General features: G+C 61.4%; 1 protein-coding gene across 3 annotated transcripts; it reads left to right on the forward strand.

Annotated features, from left to right (window-relative positions):
• Positions 1-217: 217 nt before the first annotated feature.
• Positions 218-17167, forward strand: ARNT (aryl hydrocarbon receptor nuclear translocator). 3 transcript variants are annotated; one of them, XM_082073328.1, is made up of 23 exons: positions 218-346; positions 4993-5098; positions 5996-6040; positions 6478-6522; positions 6888-6932; positions 8793-9006; positions 9566-9779; positions 9862-9927; positions 10038-10137; positions 10520-10585; positions 10793-10878; positions 11298-11374; positions 11503-11637; positions 12053-12127; positions 12873-13024; positions 13287-13382; positions 13502-13571; positions 13939-14062; positions 14595-14691; positions 15216-15366; positions 15464-15623; positions 15939-16084; positions 16467-17167. In XM_082073328.1, the coding sequence occupies exons 1-23, from the start codon at positions 325-327 to the stop codon at positions 16554-16556; spliced, it is 2382 nt and encodes a 793-aa protein (XP_081929454.1). In that variant the 5' UTR covers positions 218-324; the 3' UTR covers positions 16557-17167. The 3 variants fall into 3 exon arrangements, with proteins under 3 accessions (XP_081929454.1, XP_081929456.1, XP_081929455.1); XM_082073330.1 differs by lacking the exon at positions 9862-9927; XM_082073329.1 differs by lacking the exon at positions 6888-6932.
• Positions 17168-19076: the final 1909 nt, after the last annotated feature.

A 19076-nucleotide genomic window follows, 5' to 3' on the forward strand; every position in this document is an offset into this window, starting at 1 on the left:
ACGCGACACACCCTCTCCTAACCACGCCCCCTCATAAAGGCCACGCCCCGCAGAAAAGGCCGCGCCCCCAAAGCCACACCCCCTCGTGGTAGGGGCGGGGCACGACGGCGCTCACCCTACTCTGCTGGCCGCGCCGCGAGGTCCGCGAGGTCCGCCCACCACTCCCACCGGCTGGGCCAATCGGAGCGCGGCACCGCCTCCTTAGCCCCGCCCCCGAGGCGCGCAGGTTCGGCTGCGCCGCAGCGCGGAGGGTTTTCCTGCGCCGCCATCTTGGCCGCGGTGTGAGGCGGGAGGGGGGGCCGGTCCGGGCCGGTCCCGCCGGCCATGGCCGCGACCGCCAACCCGGGTGAGCGGGGCCGGGGCCGCGGGGGCCTGGGGGTCGGGCTGAGGTGGGGGCGGCTGAGGGAACCAGCGCTCGGGGGCCGGGCTGTGTCGGCTGTGGGGGTGTCCCCGGGCTGGAGGGTTTGGGGAGCGGCGCTAATGGCGCTCGGGGGCCGGGGTCTGTCCGGAGGGGCCGGGGGGTGCTGGGGGGGGGTGGGGGCACAGGGGACGAGGGGACCCGGGCGGGTGCGCTGGAGGAGCAGCGGGGTTGTCAAACGGCAGAAACTTCAGAATCGGGCGCTTTAGGGGCTGCTTTGGGGAGGAGGAGGAGGAGGAGACGGGGTGTGAGCTCCTGGTCTGGGGAAAGCACCTACCCCCCCCCCGCTCGGGGCACCTAACCCCCCCCCCCGCTCGGGGCACCTAACCCCCCCCCCCGCTCGGGGCACCTAACCCCCCCCCCCCCTCGGGGCACCTACCCCCCCCCCCTCGGGGCACCTACCCCCCCCCCCCCCCTCGGGGCACCTAACCCCCCCCCCCCCCCCCCCTCGGGGCACCTAACCCCCCCCCCCCCCCCCCTCGGGGCACCTAACCCCCCCCCCCCTCTGGGCACCTAACCCCCCCCCCCCTCGGGGCACCTAACCCCCCCCCCCCTCGGGGCACCTAACCCCCCCCCCCCTCGGGGCACCTAACCCCCCCCCCCTCGGGGCACCTAACCCCCCCCCCCTCGGGGCACCTAACCCCCCCCCTCAGAGCACCTACCCCCCCCGCTCGGGGCACCAACCCCCCTCAGGCACCTAAAACCCCTCAGGGGACCCAAACCAACCCCTCAAGGGGCCTGAGCAGCTGAAGGGACCCAGAGGCGGCGGCTGTACCCGCTGGTCTCTGCTCCGCTGTGTCCGCGGGGCTGGTTTCCATCATCCAGCGCTCATGGGACTCACGTTTATTGCCCTCAATGGTTTCTATGGGTTTCAAACCCCGTTTCATTTTTGGCTGTGCGTTTCCTTGAGGGTCCCTCCTCGGCGCCAGCCGGAGCTGCCGTGCTGTTTGCAGCGGGGTTTTCACCCGTCCCCGCCTGTGTCTGACCCGGGCGTACGGGGTGTGAGCCCCGCGCTCCCCCAGCTCCGGCTGCTCCCCGGGGTCCCTCCGTTCCCAGAGCAGCAGGACGGGGGATCTGATTCTGGCTGAGTGAAATCGGATCTTTGGGGCTTTATCGGGTTCCTGGCTGAATGGCGCTGGAATTAGCGCGACTCTGGGGTGGCCAGCGCCCGTGCAGTCGGGATTGGTTCACAGCGCGGCGACTGAGATCAGAATGTGAACTTCTGTGGTTTTTTGGGCTTGGTTTTTTTTTGGCTTGTGGCTTTTGACGATTCTTCAGCTTTATCAGCTGCTCCGTGTGACTTCTAGAGGATGATATGTATATATTTTTTTTCGTTCTAGCAACATGAGAAGCTTTTGTGGTTTTAAATCTCGAGCAAACACGTTGGGCCACTCACGGTGGTTTTGAGGCCAGAACTGGTGTCTGGGGAGGAAAGATGTGGTTGTGGTTTCACGTAACGGGCTGAAATTCCCCAGAAATCAGAAGTTAGAGGTGGCGTGTTAGAAAAAACAACAAAAGAAGAAAAACACCAGGATTCCTGGTTCGGCTTAGGAGCCGCAGCTCTGGAGTGGAAAGAGCCACAGGACGGGCCCACGAGTTGGACGAAGTGCTGTCTCTATTGAATGTGTTTGTCTTCCCCCAGCGATACCCTCGGAGCGCGGAGCTGGTTCTGAGCGCTGGAGCGCTGGTGCTGCGGGCGCGGGCGGGTTCGGCAGACAAAGGGTGCGCGGTGAGTGCGGAGCACACACCAGAACCAGCTGCGCTGCGGCGCGGGTGGAAAATGTGCCGCGGAGCCAGCGCCGCGAGGGCCGGCGAGCGGAGAGGGGTGCGTGCGCGGGGGCTCCGCGGGCGCGGGGGGGTTTGCGTAATACACAAGGTCTAAACAAATCTGCGAGGGGAAGAGAAAGAATGCTGGACATCTGTGTTCAATATTTCCGCCTATGGGCGGGCTGAGTGACCGGTGGTTACTCGGCCCTTGGAAACAGGGGAAAATACTCACAGTCTGCACAAGCGTTATCTACAGAGAGACCGGAGTGGAATAAATCACATTGTTCTGTAGGAGCTGGGTCGTCTTCTCCTTGATGTTGCAAACAGGACTCTGGGGAATTCTGGATAACGCCCCAAAAACGCAGAATGTCCAGGCGGCTTGAACGGGAAAACTGACCCCAGGAAGAGGCTGGGGCTGGTCTGTGTGCTCAAACGCCTTGCAAAAAGAAGTTGGGACCTATTTTAAGCGTTCAAAGCGTGAAGAGCTTTGGATTGGAAGGTTTCGACTGTGTCGGTGGGAGTGCTGTGCTGTTGGGGTGATGGCAGAACCGCACCCGCTGACGAGGGACGGGAGGCGCCGGCGCCGCGCTCGGCCCCGCTGCTGCACCGCGGCCTCGCGGAGCCGCGCCGTCCGGACAAGCGTCGGGGTGACCAGCGTCTCCTCAAACACCGAGTCTGCTGAGTGCACCATTTCAAACACTCAGAAGCGGAAAACGCGTTCTTGGGGTGTTTTTGCAGCTCATTTCTGTCGTGCTGCTTGAAGGAGGTTCCCGTGGGCATGAAAGCGCCGAGCTGGGGAGCTCAAACAGACGACCCCAAACACAACCTACTTAAACCATTCTCTTCAGTGTCCCTGAAACGCAGTGTGAATGAAACTGTGAGAAGCACAAGGGTTTGTCAGAGCAGGACGCTGGTTTGTTCTATTTTAGCCGCTGGTTTCTGGGCAGCTCACAAGCGGGTTCAGTTTAAACTGAATGTGAAATGTCTGGTTTTCTGAGCTGAGGAGACGGAGCGTGTTCAGAAGAGCTCATTGCAGAGCCCCGCTCGTAAATCACCGTGTGTTCCGTGACTTAGTTCAGAAGCTTTTGCGCCGTCGGGCGCCAGGAGCCGCGACAGCCCCGGTTCCCTTCGCCCCCCGGCCGCTCCTCTCGGCTCCGTCGTGCTCGCAGATTGAGTCCGAAATTCGGCTCTGTAGTGTTCCTGCACGGCCTCTGCTCGTCTCCTCTGGCCTTAATTAGACTGAACGCTCGTTACAAACGAGCGGGGGTTGATGACGGAGCCGTCGCTGTGATGGACCAGCCGGGCCCTGCGGTGGCGCGGCTGGTTGGTTTCGACGGCGATCCTGTCGGAGAATCGCTTCGCTGCTCCTGTTGTCCTGGAGCGGTTCAGTGCGTCAGAAAGCCTCACGTGGGGACGCCCTGCCCTGCTCTCCCCACTTCGGGGCGAGAACACGGTAGATTTGTGGTAGGTTTTGATGCTCTAAGTACATAATGCGAATTATAACCGATTTGCCTTGCCACATCTCGAGGTGTCTCTATTTTCTCCCGCTGTGAAAGGGCACGTTGTAGGAAATTGAAGCGGTTTCGTCGATGCTTTCGGTGCAGGAGGCTCCGCAGGAGCAGCCGGGGCTGGGTGCGGTGTGGGACCCCGAGCCCCCGCAGCCCTTTCAGCACCGTTGGCAGCGAGCAGCTCGGCTCGCCGCCCAGCAGCAGCCGTTCCTCGGTAATGAAATCACCTGCTCTGCTCCATGAAGTTGGCGTTTAGATCCACACGTTGAAAAGCCACGGGCTCCGCGGGAGGAGGAATAAACCCGACCTGGTGGATCTGCGCTTGGCGCCTCGTTCCGCTTGGCAAAACCTTCGCTATCAGCCCCTTCTGCACCGGGGACTTGGCTTAGAAAGAAGCGAAGGAGCCCGGGGTGTCCGAGGGATCCGAAATCCAGCGGGAGGAAGAACGACCCCCTTTATTTTCAGTGCGCTGCATCAGCTGACTTGATTTTATCACACAGGGACGTTTCCTGGCAGAGACTTTGTATATTCGCACACATAACCTGGAGAACCGTGTGTGTTTTAAACAGCCCGTGCCCATACCTGGTTCTGTGGTTAAACCCGCCGCGGTTCTGTGCTCGGCGCCAGCAGCTCTGTGTCTGTGCTCTGGGAACCCCGAGAAGACACTTTTCTGTGTGTGTTGGGGTATTTTTAGTGTTCGCTGTTGGGTCGCGGTGTGGCAGTGAACTCCAAACCCGCAGCCGCGCGACGGGCACGGAGCCGCCTTGTTTCACAACGCGCCTTGTGACTCCTTTAAAGCTCCGGTTCTGGTGCGGATCAGGCTGCGTTAGCGTAGAACCACGCTGAGCGCGGTGTCGTGACGTGCCCAAAGGGGCTGATTTTCACTTCTTAAAGCAGACTTTGTCTGAAGGATCGGGGCTTTCGAGGTGCCTTCCAAGCACCTTGTCAACTCCCTGTATCTTAGAATGAACCTCGCAGAGGTGTGATTGCTGTTAGAGAAACATGTGTTTCTTGTCCCGTTGTGCCCGAGCGGACACAAGGGGCTCAGCCCTGCCCGTCACGTCCCCCCCCCAAGAACCCGCAGCTCTTCCTGCAGCCGCCTCTGGGCTGATGAGAACCGCGTGTGCTCAGGGCTGGAAGCGGCCCCAGGAGAGGCGGGAGATGAAGGAGCCGCCGGCACACATGGCACCGAACCCCGCGGCGGCCGCTCCGGCGGGGCTGCCTGCGGAGAGCGCCCGCCCTCCGGCTGGGCCTTTGACGTCATGCCCGTTGATTCTCTTGTTTTCTTTTCCTGTTTAGAAATGGCGTCGGACGTTTCCTCGCTGGGCGCTGCTGTTGGAGCCGGGAGCGCCGGCCCGGGCGCGCCGGCCGCCGCGGTGCAGAGAGCCAGCAAGCGCCGGCCCGGGTGAGCGCGGTGGGTTCGGGGCTCAGCGTGTGTGTGTGTGTGTGTGTGTGTGTGTGTGTGCGCGTGCAGCGGGTGTTGAGGAGTCGCGCTCTGGAACGACGCTCAGCCCGTGGCGAGGACGCTCGGCCGCCTCGGAGCCCAGAGCGCTGTCCTGGCTCTGCGGCTGCGCTGTGTCCGGGCCTTGGGCCGCTTCGTCCAGCGCTGGGTGCCGGTTGTACCTGTTAAACCGTCAAAGAGGTGGGAGAGGAGTGGCCGAAGCAGCAGGACCAGCGGCACCACGGGAGACACGGGAACAGCAAACGGGAACTTTGGGGCCTTGCTCAAACCTTTGTGTCTGTGGCTTTTTGTTTGCTAAAAATGCCTTTGCCGAACGGAGAGGATATCGGGTGCTTCTCTTCAATGCCGGCCCAGGAGATTTCCTCTTAATTGAAAGCTCTCCCTGGTGTCCGCTGCCGCGCTGCCTGTTAAAGCCGCGGGTTTGCCGTCCCGGAGGGAGCTCCGTGCGAACCCTTCGCTCTGTCCTCCCACACACACTTACAGAAACGCTTTTTGACCCCGTTACAGAAACACAGAGACTGAACTCAGGTAATTACACAGGTCGCCAGACCGAACTTGAACCTGTGAAATGCTTTGCCTTCCTCTTTTTTAACGCAGCCGATGCGGCCTCCGTTTGGAGCGGGCGGCGATGCAGCGGCTGCCTCTCCTGTGAACTGTTTCCTTTCTGTATTTTGGATAATGTATAAAGGGAACTGTCTTCTAAGCTTTGTGGCTTGTTTCATGTTAACCCCGGGGATCTCTTAAATCTTCCTGTCAAGAATCATCCGCGACAGACGGAAAAACGACCCGTAAAGGAGAAACCGCTTGGTTAATAGTTACATTCTGGCTTCTGTTTTTCAGGCTGGATTTTGATGAGGATGGAGAAGGGAACAGCAAATTCCTCAGGTGAGGGAGGATGTTTGTTTGTAGCCTCGCTGCGTTTGGGGTTGGACGACTCTAATTACACCATATGTTACGTATGAGGAGCGGCTTTGAGTTGATCCGGGTTGTGATGAGCGTGGGATTTACCTCCCGAGACCCTTTGGGTGAGGGTCTCGGTTTGGATTAACTGAACCTTCAAAGTGCGGTTTAGCCTGTTTCTTTGTGATTGCGCTTGAATTACTGAGCGTGGTGCCGCTGTCCTCGATATGAATGTGATATGGAAAGCGTCATCGAGGCGGCAAAATCCTGAAACCGCGGTCTCGGAGGAGCGAGGAGAGGGCTCTGTGTTGCCAGAGTTCGCCTTTGCTGTGATTTATTGAACCTCGCTCTTCTCTCGGTGTCTTTGGGAAAGCAAGAAGCGTAGACACCTGAAGAGCCCTTCTTCCTCTGCCCTTCCGCAGGTGTGACGATGACCCCATGCCGAGCGACAAGGAGAGGTTCGCCAGGTAAGGAGCCAGCCGCTGGGTGTGGTGTGAAGGTGCCGGACGGAGGGTCCCGCGGCGGAGGAGGCTGCGCCGGGGGAGCCGGGCGTTCTCCTCGCGGGTTTTGGGCCGATTCGCTAGGAGTGTGATGAAATTACAGTCGCCTTTCTCAGCGTGTCTTCCAGCTGTTGCCTGGAGTCTCGTTCTCTTCGGCTGCTCCAGAATCTTGCAGAAACACCCGTTTCGTGCTTGGTTCGGGTTTTACTTGCAGGGAGGCTCCTGGCGAGCGTGGTTTGCGTCTATGGGGTGTGAGGCCCACAGCACCCGCCCGGCTCTCATTTCTTCACACTTTTGCCATTTTTAGCTTAGATGGCTGATTTTATTTTTAGGTCTGATGATGAGCAGAGTTCAGCGGATAAGGAGAGACTTGCCAGGTAGGAGAACGGAGATTTCAAGCATGGACAAGCAGAGTTTTCCTTTCCTTCGTGTTTCTCTAGGCACCCCCTCTCTCTGGTTTGTTTTCTCCCCCCTTCCCTCATCTGCTGCCGTAGAGGACTTGAAACCCACCGAGCCTGGGGAATCGCTGTTGGATTGAGGAGGGGAAAGGCGCTTAGTCCCCTTGTGGGAACTGGCTGGGCCGCACTCTAGCTTCGTTAATCTGGGCTTAAATACAGTTTCTCTTGTGCTGGTTCAAGTGGCGAAACGGCCTGTTCTCCCCTCGGCAAGGAATGCCCTCGTCCACGAAAATGGGCATTAAAGTGTGTTAGTTTGGGGTTTTGTACCTGTTCAGACCTTACAGGAGAGGTTTAGGCTTCCTGAAAACAGGATTTTTCCCTGTCTAATTAATGAGGGTCTGTCCCTGGCCACGTTTCTCCAGCAGAACAAGCACCAGCCCTAAAGCCCTTTTCCCCCGTTTTCAGCTGCGGGTTCCGGTGGCGGCGGCGGGCGGTGCGGCGGGGACAGCCGGTCTGTGGTTTGCCCCCCGAACCGCCGCCGTCGCGCAGCCCGGCCGGGCCGCTGCCGCGGGGCACAGCCCTGCTGCTCGCACAGCCCCAGCCCCGCGCGGCGCCCGCGGCGCCGCCTCCGCGCCGGGGACGGGGCGGCCGGGCGCTCGGCAGGCGGCGGCTCCGCGGGGTTGCTCCTCCCGCGAGGCCGACCCGCTCCCGCTGCTCGGTTGTCACGTCACACGGGAGCCCGTGGGGAGGGACGTTTGGCAGCGGGGCAAGGGAAGCGCCGCTGCTTTCCCGGGGGCTCTTGTAGTGGAGGTGGCTTTGTTTTCACGCTCGAGGCGGCAGAGGCTGAGCTGAAGGTGAGTGTGATGATCGAAGCACTTGTCTGAGTATCAGCCTCCAGAGGTCCCGGGTGGTTGTACTCGCCGGGCAGTGAGAGGCGCTCCTTCCTCTGGTGTCTGTCCTCTTTAACTCGCTCGCCTGTCTGTCCGTCCAAGACCTCATCTCATTCCACTTCCCACCGTGTGCTTCCCGGCCTCCCATCGCCCCTCTCTATAGGAAACCTGGCTTCTAAGTTTTGTTTTGAAAAACCCACCTTAGTCAGCGACTTAAGCCAAGCCTAGAAGGCTCTGTTCCCATCTCCGGGGGCTCGGGGGCTGCGCCCTGCGAGCAAAAGGCACGAGAAGAACCTTTGTGAGGGTTTTCAAGCGGGCAGCGTTTGTCGAGGTGGCTCCTGTGCGGTCTGAGTGCCCGGCAGCCGCTCTGTCCGCACGGACCGCACAGCGCTCGGGTGTAGATCTGCTCTGCAGCTTCCCTTGGAAGAGACTCGGTGTAACCGAGAAGTATCGGAGCTGAGACTCCTCTGTTGTGCTGTGGGCGCCCACGTCTCGGCCGCAGCCCCGGCCTCCTCGTGCGCTGATCGGAGACACGTGTGTCCGAAAGGTGCCGGGGCGGAGTTAATCCATCCCGGGTGGTCTCGGTGCGCACCAGCGCTGTGTAAAGCAACTTCCTCAGCGGAGTGGGTGACCCCGCTCTGAGAGCAGAGGCCGCGGCGGAGGTCCCTGGGGTTGCGGAAGCGGCGGGCAGCTTGTTTCTCTGCAGTGGCTTTGCCTGGCTCGTCGCCTTCGCCGCCCGCGACAGGACCCAGAGAAGGTCCAACGCACCCTCCTCCTGCACTCGTTCCTCGTCCCCGTGCACGCCCAGCATGCCAGGCGCTTGCGGCCCTTCTAACGAGCCTGACGCATCTCTGTGTGTTGCACTCTGGCCTTGTGCGGCGTTGACGTGGCGCTGAGGCTCCCGGCTCGCCGGTAACTTCGTCTTCCTCCTCTCCTGCCTTTCCTTCAGGGAAAACCACAGCGAGATCGAGCGGCGGCGGCGGAACAAGATGACGGCGTACATCACGGAGCTGTCGGACATGGTGCCCACCTGCAGCGCCCTGGCGCGCAAGCCGGACAAGCTCACCATCCTGCGCATGGCCGTGTCGCACATGAAGTCCCTGCGCGGCACAGGCAACACGTCCACCGACGGCACCTACAAACCCTCCTTCCTCACCGACCAGGTCGGGGAGCCGCGCACCGGGGGGCTGGGAGGGACCTCTGGAGACGGTGACGCCAACGCGGGGTCACCAGAGCGGGTCACGGGGTCCGGGCGGGTTTGGATGTCCAGGAGGAGCCTGGACCCCGCTCCGGGCAGCCTGTCCAGGCTCCGGCACAGCCAAATGCACGAGTTTCTGCTCGTGTTCAGACAGACCCTCCTGTGTTTGTCTGCGCCCGTTGCCCCTCATCCTATCGTTGGGCACCACTGAGCAGAGTCTGGTCCATCCTCTGACACCCACGCTGAGATATGGTTGGACTCGAGGGTTTCTTCAGCCAAAATGATTCTGTATTTAAAAGTCATATCCCCCTCAGCCTTGTCCAGGCTGGACAGCCCCAGCTCTCCCAGCTTTTCCTCGTCAGAAAGACGCTCCAGACCCCTCAGCATCTTTGTAGCTCTCTGCGTAACTGCAGAGGGAGGAATTAAATTGCGGGTGGGGAGAAACGGGCACCCGGGGTGGGTTTAGAGCCCTCGGCCCGCTTGGCCCCGCGGTTCAACGTGTGTCCGTCTGTCTGTGACCGCAGGAGCTCAAGCACCTGATCCTGGAGGCGGCCGACGGCTTCCTGTTCATCGTGTCCTGCGAGACCGGGCGGGTGGTGTACGTGTCCGACTCGGTGACCCCGGTGCTGAACCAGCCGCAGTCCGAGTGGTTCGGCAGCACCCTGTACGACCAGGTGCACCCCGACGACGTGGGCAAGCTGCGGGAGCAGCTCTCCACCTCCGAGAACGCGCTCACAGGTGAGGCAGCCCGGGAAGGGTCTGGCGGGGCCGGGCGGCGCAAGAACCGCGGAGGACTCGGATTCAAACCTTCCCTTTGTAGAAGGAACCAAACCCTGGTGCCTTCCTAACAAGGATCCTGCAGCCCCCCCCGAGAATGCGCCTAAAGGTACCACTGGCGACGCTTGTCCTGCTCGGCTCCTCCGTTACCTGGTGCCTGTGCTGCTGCAACGGCTCCCGCGGCCGCAGCATCTGGGGCTTGTGTCCTTCTCTCTTCAGGTCGCATCCTGGATCTGAAGACGGGGACTGTGAAGAAGGAGGGGCAGCAGTCCATGCGGATGTGCATGGGCTCCCGAAGGTCCTTCATCTGCCGAATGAGGTAACGAGGACGTTCCTCGGGGAATCTCGGCTGAGCCCCGAGCTGAACCGGCTCCCTGGCCCCGTCTTGCCTTTGCTCCAGCCGTTCTTTGTCCGTTCTGACATGGCAGAACAAGGCCGAGCTTCCCACACAGAGCCAGCAGTCCAGTTCTTGAGATTTTTCCTTGCCTCACCCTAAAATACCTTTTGAGACTGTTTTAGAAGATCCAGTTTCAAGTCACAATTTGTTTTGACCTCGTGTCCCCCCTCAAAGTGTGTAGAATGAGGGCTTTTCACTAGTGTGACAGGGACCCCAAGGTCATCCCTGGTTTAGGAGTCACTGTTCAAGGCTGCCAAACCAAGCGAGACAAAAGCCTTTCCCCGCGGTTCTCGTTCCGGTGCAGGTGCGGCAACAGCTCCACGGATCCCGTCTCGGTGAACCGCCTCAGCTTCATGAGGAACCGCTGCAGGTAGATAACCAGGGCTGGGAACAAACGGGCTGCGGGGATTGAACCGAGACCCCACCCGCCGCGTTCTTGGGCCTCTTGCGTTTCAGTCTTTGTTTGGTTTGTTTGCCCTGGGGGTGCTCTGTGGGAAGCTTTTAAAAACACAAGTAGAAACCTCCCCTCGCTTACCCAGTTGAATATGGTGGCACATCCAGCCTCTCTCTCTCCCAGGAATGGTTTAGGTGCAGCGAAAGACGGCGAACCTCACTACGTTGTGGTGCACTGCACGGGTTACATCAAAGCCTGGCCCCCCGCAGGTAAAGCTGAGCCTGGGGCTGGTTTTAGGAGCGTGTGGGCTGAGCTTGTCCCTTCTCTGGACAGAATGTGCCAGCAAATGCCTTCTCGATGTATCGGTTTTTTGGGGTTGAGCTGATCTTTGCGGGTGCTGGGTCACAGCTCCGTGTCTCCGCACGGCAGAGATGCTGCAGAGGGGCAACGTAACGTTACACTGGAAGTAACGTTGCAGTGTCTGGTGTGCGAGCTGGTGCTGAAGGTCACAGACCTTTAACCCTTCTGGCAAAAGATGGAGGGCTGGCAACTTGATTTTCCAAATTCCTTTATGGGAAAATTACAAGACAGGGTGGCAGATGTGTTGAAGCCAGAGCTGCGTGTTTTCCCTCTGAAGCGGCAGGTTTTGTGCATTAACCGCGCTGGCGTTCTTTGGCGCTCCCCGCAGGTGTTTCGCTGCCCGACGACGACCCGGACGCCGGGCAGGGCAGCAAGTTCTGCCTGGTGGCCATCGGGAGGCTGCAGGTGGGTGAGCGGCGCTGCCTCCCCCTCGCAGTCCAGCTCTGGTGTCTGACGACGCTCCCCGATCGCCACGAGTCCCGCTGCAGGGCCAAGAGCTCTCCGAGACTCAGTAACCTCCCCCGGCCTTGCAGGTCACGAGCTCGCCCAACTGCACAGACATGAACAACGTTTGCCAGCCCACAGAATTCATCTCCCGACACAACACCGAGGGCATTTTCACCTTCATCGACCACCGCTGCGTGGCCACGGTCGGCTACCAGCCGCAGGTGAGGGGCGGCCGGGGCTTTCGGAGAGAGAGCCGCTCTCCAAACGCACCTTCCCCTCCCCGCCGGGGCTCCGCGTGCCCGGCGGTTCCCACAGAACCTCAGCCGGGCGTGTTTCTGCTCCACCAGCCGCATTTTCACGTGCTTTCCCAAGTGCTTTGATCCTGGGGAGGACGGGGCCTCTGGATTGTGTCTGATGTCAATTAGGATCATTTTGCCCCCATTTGAGCTCGAGATGAAACGTTAGTCACAGCTGTTGTGCTTCTCTTTAAAACACAGCCCGTCGGGTCCTGGGTTTGCCTTGTGGAGCAGTAGTTTTTTGGGGGCTGGAGCAGTAACTACCTGTCCAAACTGGAATTAAGCAGAGCCTGCGCACCAGCTGAACTGACCTCAGCTCTCCCAATTCCTTTAAAATCAGGAGCTTCTGGGCAAGGACATCGTGGATTTCTGCCACCCAGAGGACCAGCAGCTGCTGCGCGACAGCTTCCAGCAGGTACAGACGAGCCCTCCGGCTGCCGCTTTGCACACAGCGTGGTGTTCGGCTCAATCTCTCGGTGCTTTCAAAGCGATGAAACCAATTGGAAAAGCAAGAGAAAAGCAAAACCGTAGATGTTTCTCCTTTGCCCAACAGCAAACAGTCGCAGATTTAGTCACGTAAATGTGCAAAACGAAGCAGAAGCGTCTGATGTGTAACCCTTGAATTCACGCTCTGGCCGCCGGTCCCGTCCGCTGTAGGGCCAGACGTGGCTGCGAAGCGCCTGCCCGTTTGCGCGGGTCTGGGGCTGAAACGCGGTTCGTCCTTAGGGCCCAGCCCAGCGCCGCAGGACTCGCAGCGGACGCGCTTTGCTTGCCCTGTTGTCGTTACTCTTATTTCTGAGGGCGCTGGATTGTGGCAGGGCAGGTAAGACTGCCCCGTGCTTCCATGCTCCAAAAAGAAACCAACTGCTCATGTCCATCTCTCCAAATAGCTGGAACTCAAAAGCGACAGCATGTGCTTCATTTATTGGAGGCTTTTTCCATACATCTCACCAGTGCAAAGAGATCAAAGGGGATGTGGAACTCCCTCCCCGTGTCACGGAGGATGGAGAGCATGAGGGACTCGTGGCGGTTGCGCTGGGGCGGAGCGGAGTCTCACAAAGGGCCATCGCCAGGTTCCGGAGGGGGGGCCGGTGTCAGCAGCGCGTCTGCTCTGCTGCCGTTCGGAACCGGGCCCCACCGGCGCCGTTCCCTTCTTCTAGGTGGTGAAGTTAAAAGGCCAGGTGCTGTCGGTCATGTTCCGATTCCGATCCAAGAACCGGGAGTGGCTCTGGATGAGAACCAGCTCCTTCACCTTCCAGAACCCCTACTCGGATGAGATCGAGTACATCATCTGTACCAACACCAACGTCAAGTATGTCGTTGTTAATTGCTCCTGGCGTGGTTATTAACTGCTCAGTGACCGAGCGGGAGGGGGCCGACCCTTTGCATCACGTTACGTGACCCCCCCATTTCAGAGACCACGCAAGCTGTATCCGTCACCCAAACAGTTTTTGCAAAAGCAAAGTTTCGCGTCTTGCCCCGCGCGGACGCTCTCCTGCACGCAGCAGCCAACTCTTTGCTTGCTTTTGGTGTTTTTTTGGTATATGTATGTTATTTTTGTCTTTGCCTTCAAGGAACTCGAGCCAGGAGTCGCGCCCCGCCCTGTCCGGCTCGCTGCCGCGGCCCCCGCTGGGCCAGGCCGTGAACCTGCCCCTGGAGCTGCCCCCCAGGTCAGGATTCTCCCCGCGCGTTCCCAGCGTGGGGCTCGGGCGCCCGCCCTGGCCGCAGCCGCCCCCCGGCGCCGGCTCAGCAGCCGCCGCGCTCCCTTACACGCGGCTTTCTGTTCCAGGCAGCCGCCGCAGCCGGAGCTGGAGCCGGTGCCGGGCAGGGAGGGCCTGGCTGGGTACGACCACTCGCAGGTAAGTGGCCGGGGGCTCGGTTACTCCTTCCGCTTGTCCCGCGTTATTTAAATTGTTTAAATTCCCTTTGGCTGAGGCCTTGGCGGTGGCCGCACCGGATTGGTGCGCGGCTGCCGGGTTTGAAGGGGAGGCGGCTCTGCCGTGGGTGTTCCTGGGGCGGGTTGCGTGACTGAAGGTTGGACTCGAGGGTCTTTTTCAACCCAAAACAATCCTGTCGTTCTCGTCTCCCCGGCATGGCCACCCTGCCCCAGAAAATACACCAAATACCCAGACAAGAGCGAGGCCTTGCTCTGCAGACCCCCCCGTGCCGGCTCCTTTGCGCCGGAGGCGCTGACGACTCCATCTGTGCGTCTGTCCCCGCCCGCAGGTTCCCGTGCAGCCGGTGAGCGCTGCCGGCCCGGAGCACAGCAAACCCTTGGAGAAACCAGAAAACCTTTTTAACCAGGAGCGGGACCCGCGGTTCAGCGAGATCTACAGCAGCATCGGCACAGGTGGGGAGCGCGGGGCGCGGCCGTCGCGCCTCCGCCCGCTTTCCGCTCCGGCCGAGCGCTCTCTGCTCTTCCCCGCGTCGCTCGGCGCGGTTCTGGCTCAGCGCGGCTGTTGCCTCACGCGGGTGTTGCAAATGACACCGATTCTTGATGTGGGGTGGATAATTCACTGATAAACTGTCGCAGCTGCGGGTTCTTCTGCAGCCGGCGCTTTGCTGGAGCGACATGAGGAGGGAGCGGGCGATGAGGTGACTCTGGCTCCGTGTCACCGTCTGCCTTGGTGTGTGTCCCCAGAGCAGTTCTCTGTGTTCCTACTCGGGGCACAGAACGTAGTGGATCCTCTAATCCCAGAGGCTCTTAATTTGAAGTTTATTAGAAAATGGAGAGGAAATCAAATTAAAGAGGCTTTTACAAGCCCATCTGGAGTCCGTGACTGGGTAGGGAACAGTCAGGGTTGATGCTCCGGCTCAGAGCAGGGTTGATTTCCCGTGGGCGCGTGGTTCCGTTTGCGCTGACGCGGCTCCTGTCCCCACAGAGAACAAAACCCTCGCGGCCAGCAGCGGCGCCGCCAGCCAGCCGCTCTTCGCGCCGGGAAACAGCTTCGCGGCGGCGCGGCCCGCCGACGGCTTCAGGTGAGCCGGTGGTGTCGGTGTGCCGCGGTGCTGGTGTTCCCAGCGCCTGCGTCACCGTGCTCCTGCGTAAACCCAGGGAGCGCACCCAGCTCGGGGCTGCTCTGCGGGTGAGGAGGGTTCCTCCCCTTTGAGCCCCCGGACTGGGTGTTGATGGGTCCAGACCTCAAATCCTGGGGTTGGTTTTGGGGGCTCCTCATGCCAAGAAAAGCCTTGAGGTGCTGGAAGTTGAGAGAAGGGGAAGGGGCTGGAGCACAAGTGCGATGGGACCTGGGGAACGGCCGCGAGTGGCGCCAGGGGAGGTTGAGGGTGTTAATTTGGGGTGATTTCTCCCCAAAGGGCTGTGGGCGTTGGAACAGGCTGCCCAGGGCAGTGCTGGAGTCGCCATCCTGGAGGGGTTGGATACACAGAGACGAGGTTCTCAGGGACAGGGGTTGGTGACAGTGTTGGGTTACGGTTGCACTCGATCTCGAGGGCTCTTCCGGCCCCGGTGCTGGTGAGGCTCCATCGCCCGCTGTGTGTTCCAGGAGCGGCAGCATGGCTCCCCCGGTGAGCATCGTCCAGCAGCCGCCGTCCTCGGCCGGCCGCATCCTGGCGCAGATCTCGCGCCACGCCAGCCCGGCACAGCCCGGCGGGACCGGCTGGGCCGCGGGGACACGGCCGCCCTTCACCCCCCAGGTACCAAACCAGCCCGCGGGGTCGCTCCGGACGCTCCTCGCCCTGGTTAAGACAAAGCTGGAAATAAACTCGTCTCTTCCTTTCTGGTCTCTTACAGCAAGTGACGTCCCAGACGGTGAAGACTCGTCCCCCGTCCTTCAGCATGGGGACGTTCCAGGGCAGCGCGTCGTCCTTCAGCGCCATGGCGGCACCGAGCTCCACGGCGTCGCCCACGGGGGCCGCGTTCCCCAACCTCGCCGGCCGTGGCTCCGGCTTCAGTGAGTGCAGCTCGGGAGCGGGGGCGGGCAGCGGCAGCTCGGGGGGAGACGCTCACCGCGTGTCCCTGGGGCGCTGGGAACGGCCGAGTGTGGGAATCCTGCTGGGGCTGGCGCGTGTCGCCCGTGACCATCGTCCGGCTCCGGAGCGGGGGAGTTCCCGCGGAGCTTTGGAACCGTTTGGGTTGTTCTTCCACCCCGTCGACGGGTGTTGACGAACCCCGTGACACTTCAGCGGCTGCTCCCGGTGCCACGGCCGCACCAGCCGTGCGTTCCCGGTGCTGGGGGTGGTTTCCCGACCGTTTCCTCTCCCCGCAGGCGCGGAGGCGGCGGCGCCGGGCGCGTTCCCGGCGCGGGCGGCCGAGGCCGTGGGGATGTGGCCGCAGTGGCAGGGCCAGCACCACGGCGCCGCGGGCGCCGAGCAGCACGTCCCGGCGCAGAGCAGCCAGCCCGAGGTCTTCCCGGTGAGGTTCGGTGTGGGGCGGGGGCAGAGCGAGCGGTGCCACTGGCGCGGGAGGGACGGCGAGTGGGGCTGCTTTGCCATGGCCAGCGCAGGATCGGTGTGAAACTCTGATTAATGGAATTAACCTGAGCTCTGATTAAAACCAACCACAAAATATCTGAGTCCAAAAAAGGGGAACGTAACCCCCGAGAGCTCGTGTTCCGCGAGCTCCCGGTTCTGACGGAGCCGGCGGTCACAGCTTAATCCGCTGCTGCCCCGCAGCCGGGCGCGCGAACCCGGTCCCTGCGGCGCCGGCCCCTGCTCCGCCAGCCCCTTCGTCACCCAATGACTAATTACCCCCGTGATTTCCTGCTCCAGCCGTAACTCCGCGCGTCTCCCCGCAGGACATGCTGACGATGCTGGGAGACCAGGGGCCCAACTACAACAACGAGGAGTTCCCGGAGCTCAACATCTTCCCTTCGTTCTCGGAGTAAAATAACCCGCCAGTGAAGCCAATTACACTTATATATCATATCCACGTGTACAGGAAAACACCCAGCTCTTTTTTCCCAAAAACTGCTGAACTTTCTAAACAAACGCCTCCTGAGCTGCGGAGGTGACGCTGCCCGGAGGGGACGGACCGCGCGGGGGGAAGATGAGGAGGGTTTGGGGCACTCTGGGCTGATTCCGGAGCTTTCAGGACTCGGACGCTTCACGAGCGGCTCGTGGAACCAAAGCCTGGGTGTCCGGGTCACCGGCGGCCCCTCCCAACCCCAAAGGCGCCTTTTCCCGTTTGTATTTCAATCTTATACCCGTGACTCTTTCTTTTTCTATCAAACTCCAAGTATTGTAACTTTAGCCGCTGCAGGAGCTGTTCCCGCGGGTCCGCGCCCGCTCGCCTCAGGTCCCCGTGGGACGCCCCGTTTTGGGGAAGTTCGGCCGTTTCCGGAGGGTTTTGGCCACATCTCGGGTGCTTTATGTGGAGATTCTGGGGCCGTTCGGGCGCCGTCTCCCAACCGTGCAATGAATTCGGTGTCATGGGCGCGGCCGGCGAGCCCTGCGCGTGGCGGGATGGTTAACGAGCCATAAAAACGTGACCTGCGGAGCTCTGTCCGTCTGCAGCCCCCGGTTCCTGCGCGGCCGCGTCCACGGGTTCGTCCGCGGGGGGAGCTGCCGTGCGGATGGTTCTGTAAAAACGGTGGATCTGTGAACCTTCTGCATTCCTCAGTAGAAAAAGCCGCTGGTGAATCCTGCTCAGGGCGAGCACCCAGAACGGCGGAGGTTGGGGCCGTGTGTGGGGATCCCCCAAAACAGCGGAGTTTGGGGCCGTGTGTGGGGATCCCCCAAAACAGCGGAGTTTGGGGCCGTGTGTGGGGATCCCAAATGGCGCAGTTTGGGGCCGTGTGTGGGGATCCCCCAAAACAGCGGAGTTTGGGGCCGTGTGTGGGGATCCCCCAAAACAGCGGAGTTTGGGGCCGTGTGTGGGGATCCCAAATGGCGCAGTTTGGGGCCGTGTGTGGGGATCCCCCAAAACAGCGGAGTTTGGGGCTGTGTGTGGGGATCCCAAACGGCGCAGTTTGGGGCCGTGTGTGGGGATCCCAAAGAGCAGAGTTTGGGGCCATGGGCAGCCGGCGCCGGCGCCTGGAGCAGGTTTGGAGCTGCCCCGCGTGGGCGGGGGAGATTTTTGGGCTTAAACCAGCTGGTTTTGGGGTTGGGCAGCCCGGGTGCAGGACCAGCTGCCCCATTGGGAGCAGCCGGAGCAGGGGGAGAACCCGCCTTCCTACCGAAACCGGGACGGACAGGATGCCCGTTTCCACAGAGATCAGGAGGGAGAAAATGCCCGTGTTTACAGAAATTGGGGGGGGACAGAATGCCCGTGTTTACAGAAATTGGGGGGGGACAGAATGCCCGTGTTTACAGAAATTGGGGGGGGACAGAATGCCCGTGTTTACAGCAATTGGGGAGGGACAGAATGCCCATGTTTACAGAAATTGGGGGGGGACAGAATGCCCGTGTTTACAGAAATTGGGGGGGGACAGAATGCCCATGTTTACAGAAATTGGGGGGGGACAGAATGCCCGTGTTTACAGAAATTGGGGGGGGACAGAATGCCCAATCTTTACAGCAACTGGGGAGGAAGAGAAGTCCTATTTTTCCGGAGATTTTGGGTCCTGCTGGTGAGGAGGAGCCGGAGCAGCCGGCAAACGCTGAAGCTGTTGGGAAAGCCAACCGGACCGGTGTGAGCTGGCGTGAACTGGTGCAAACCGGGGGTCCCGGTGTCTGTCCCCGTCCCTCCGCTGCAGCCGCTGGTGCTGTTTGCAGCCCGGGCTCCGTCGTCTCTTCGCAGAGTTTGTGTAGCAGAGGATTTTCAACAGGACATTTTCCCTTTTCCAAGGATTTTGTCTCATTTCTGCCGGTGGCCTCGTCCCTGTGTCACCGCGGCCGCCTCAGGGCCCCGTGCTCGGCTGACTCAGGTGGCGATGGTGACGATGTCCTGTCTGTCCCCGCCGTGCCACCACTGGTCACCGTCCCCCCGAACCGCGGGGACACAGGCCTGGGCTGGGGACACTGGGGTGTCCCCAAGGTGGGACCCTGGCGCACAAGGGTGTCCCCAGGGTGTGATCCTGGGGCAGGAGGACGTCCCCCGTGTCCCCAGGGAGGGATACTGGTGGGGGAGGACACCTCTGGGATAGAAGGATGTCCCCAGTGTCCCAAGGTGCAATGCTGGGCAGGAGAATGTCCCCAAGGGGGGATCCTGGGACAAGAGGTTGTCCCCAGGAGGGAGGTGGGGGCAGGATCACGTCCCCAGGGCAGGATCACGTCCCGATGTCCCCGGAGCCCCCGTCCCCTGACTCAGCTCAGCCCCACGTGCAGCCGGAGGAGCCGCTGCCGTGGCCCCCCCGTGGCCCCCCCGCCCTGTGCCCCCCCGTGGCCCCCCCGTGTCCCCCGCCCTGTGCCCCCCCGCGTCCCCCGCCCTGTGCCCCCCCCGTGTCCCCCCCGCCCTGTGCCCCCCC

Source organism: Streptopelia decaocto (genome assembly GCF_964273445.1).
Source record: "Streptopelia decaocto genome assembly, chromosome: 26".
In the NCBI taxonomy this organism is placed as follows: domain Eukaryota; kingdom Metazoa; phylum Chordata; class Aves; order Columbiformes; family Columbidae; genus Streptopelia; species Streptopelia decaocto.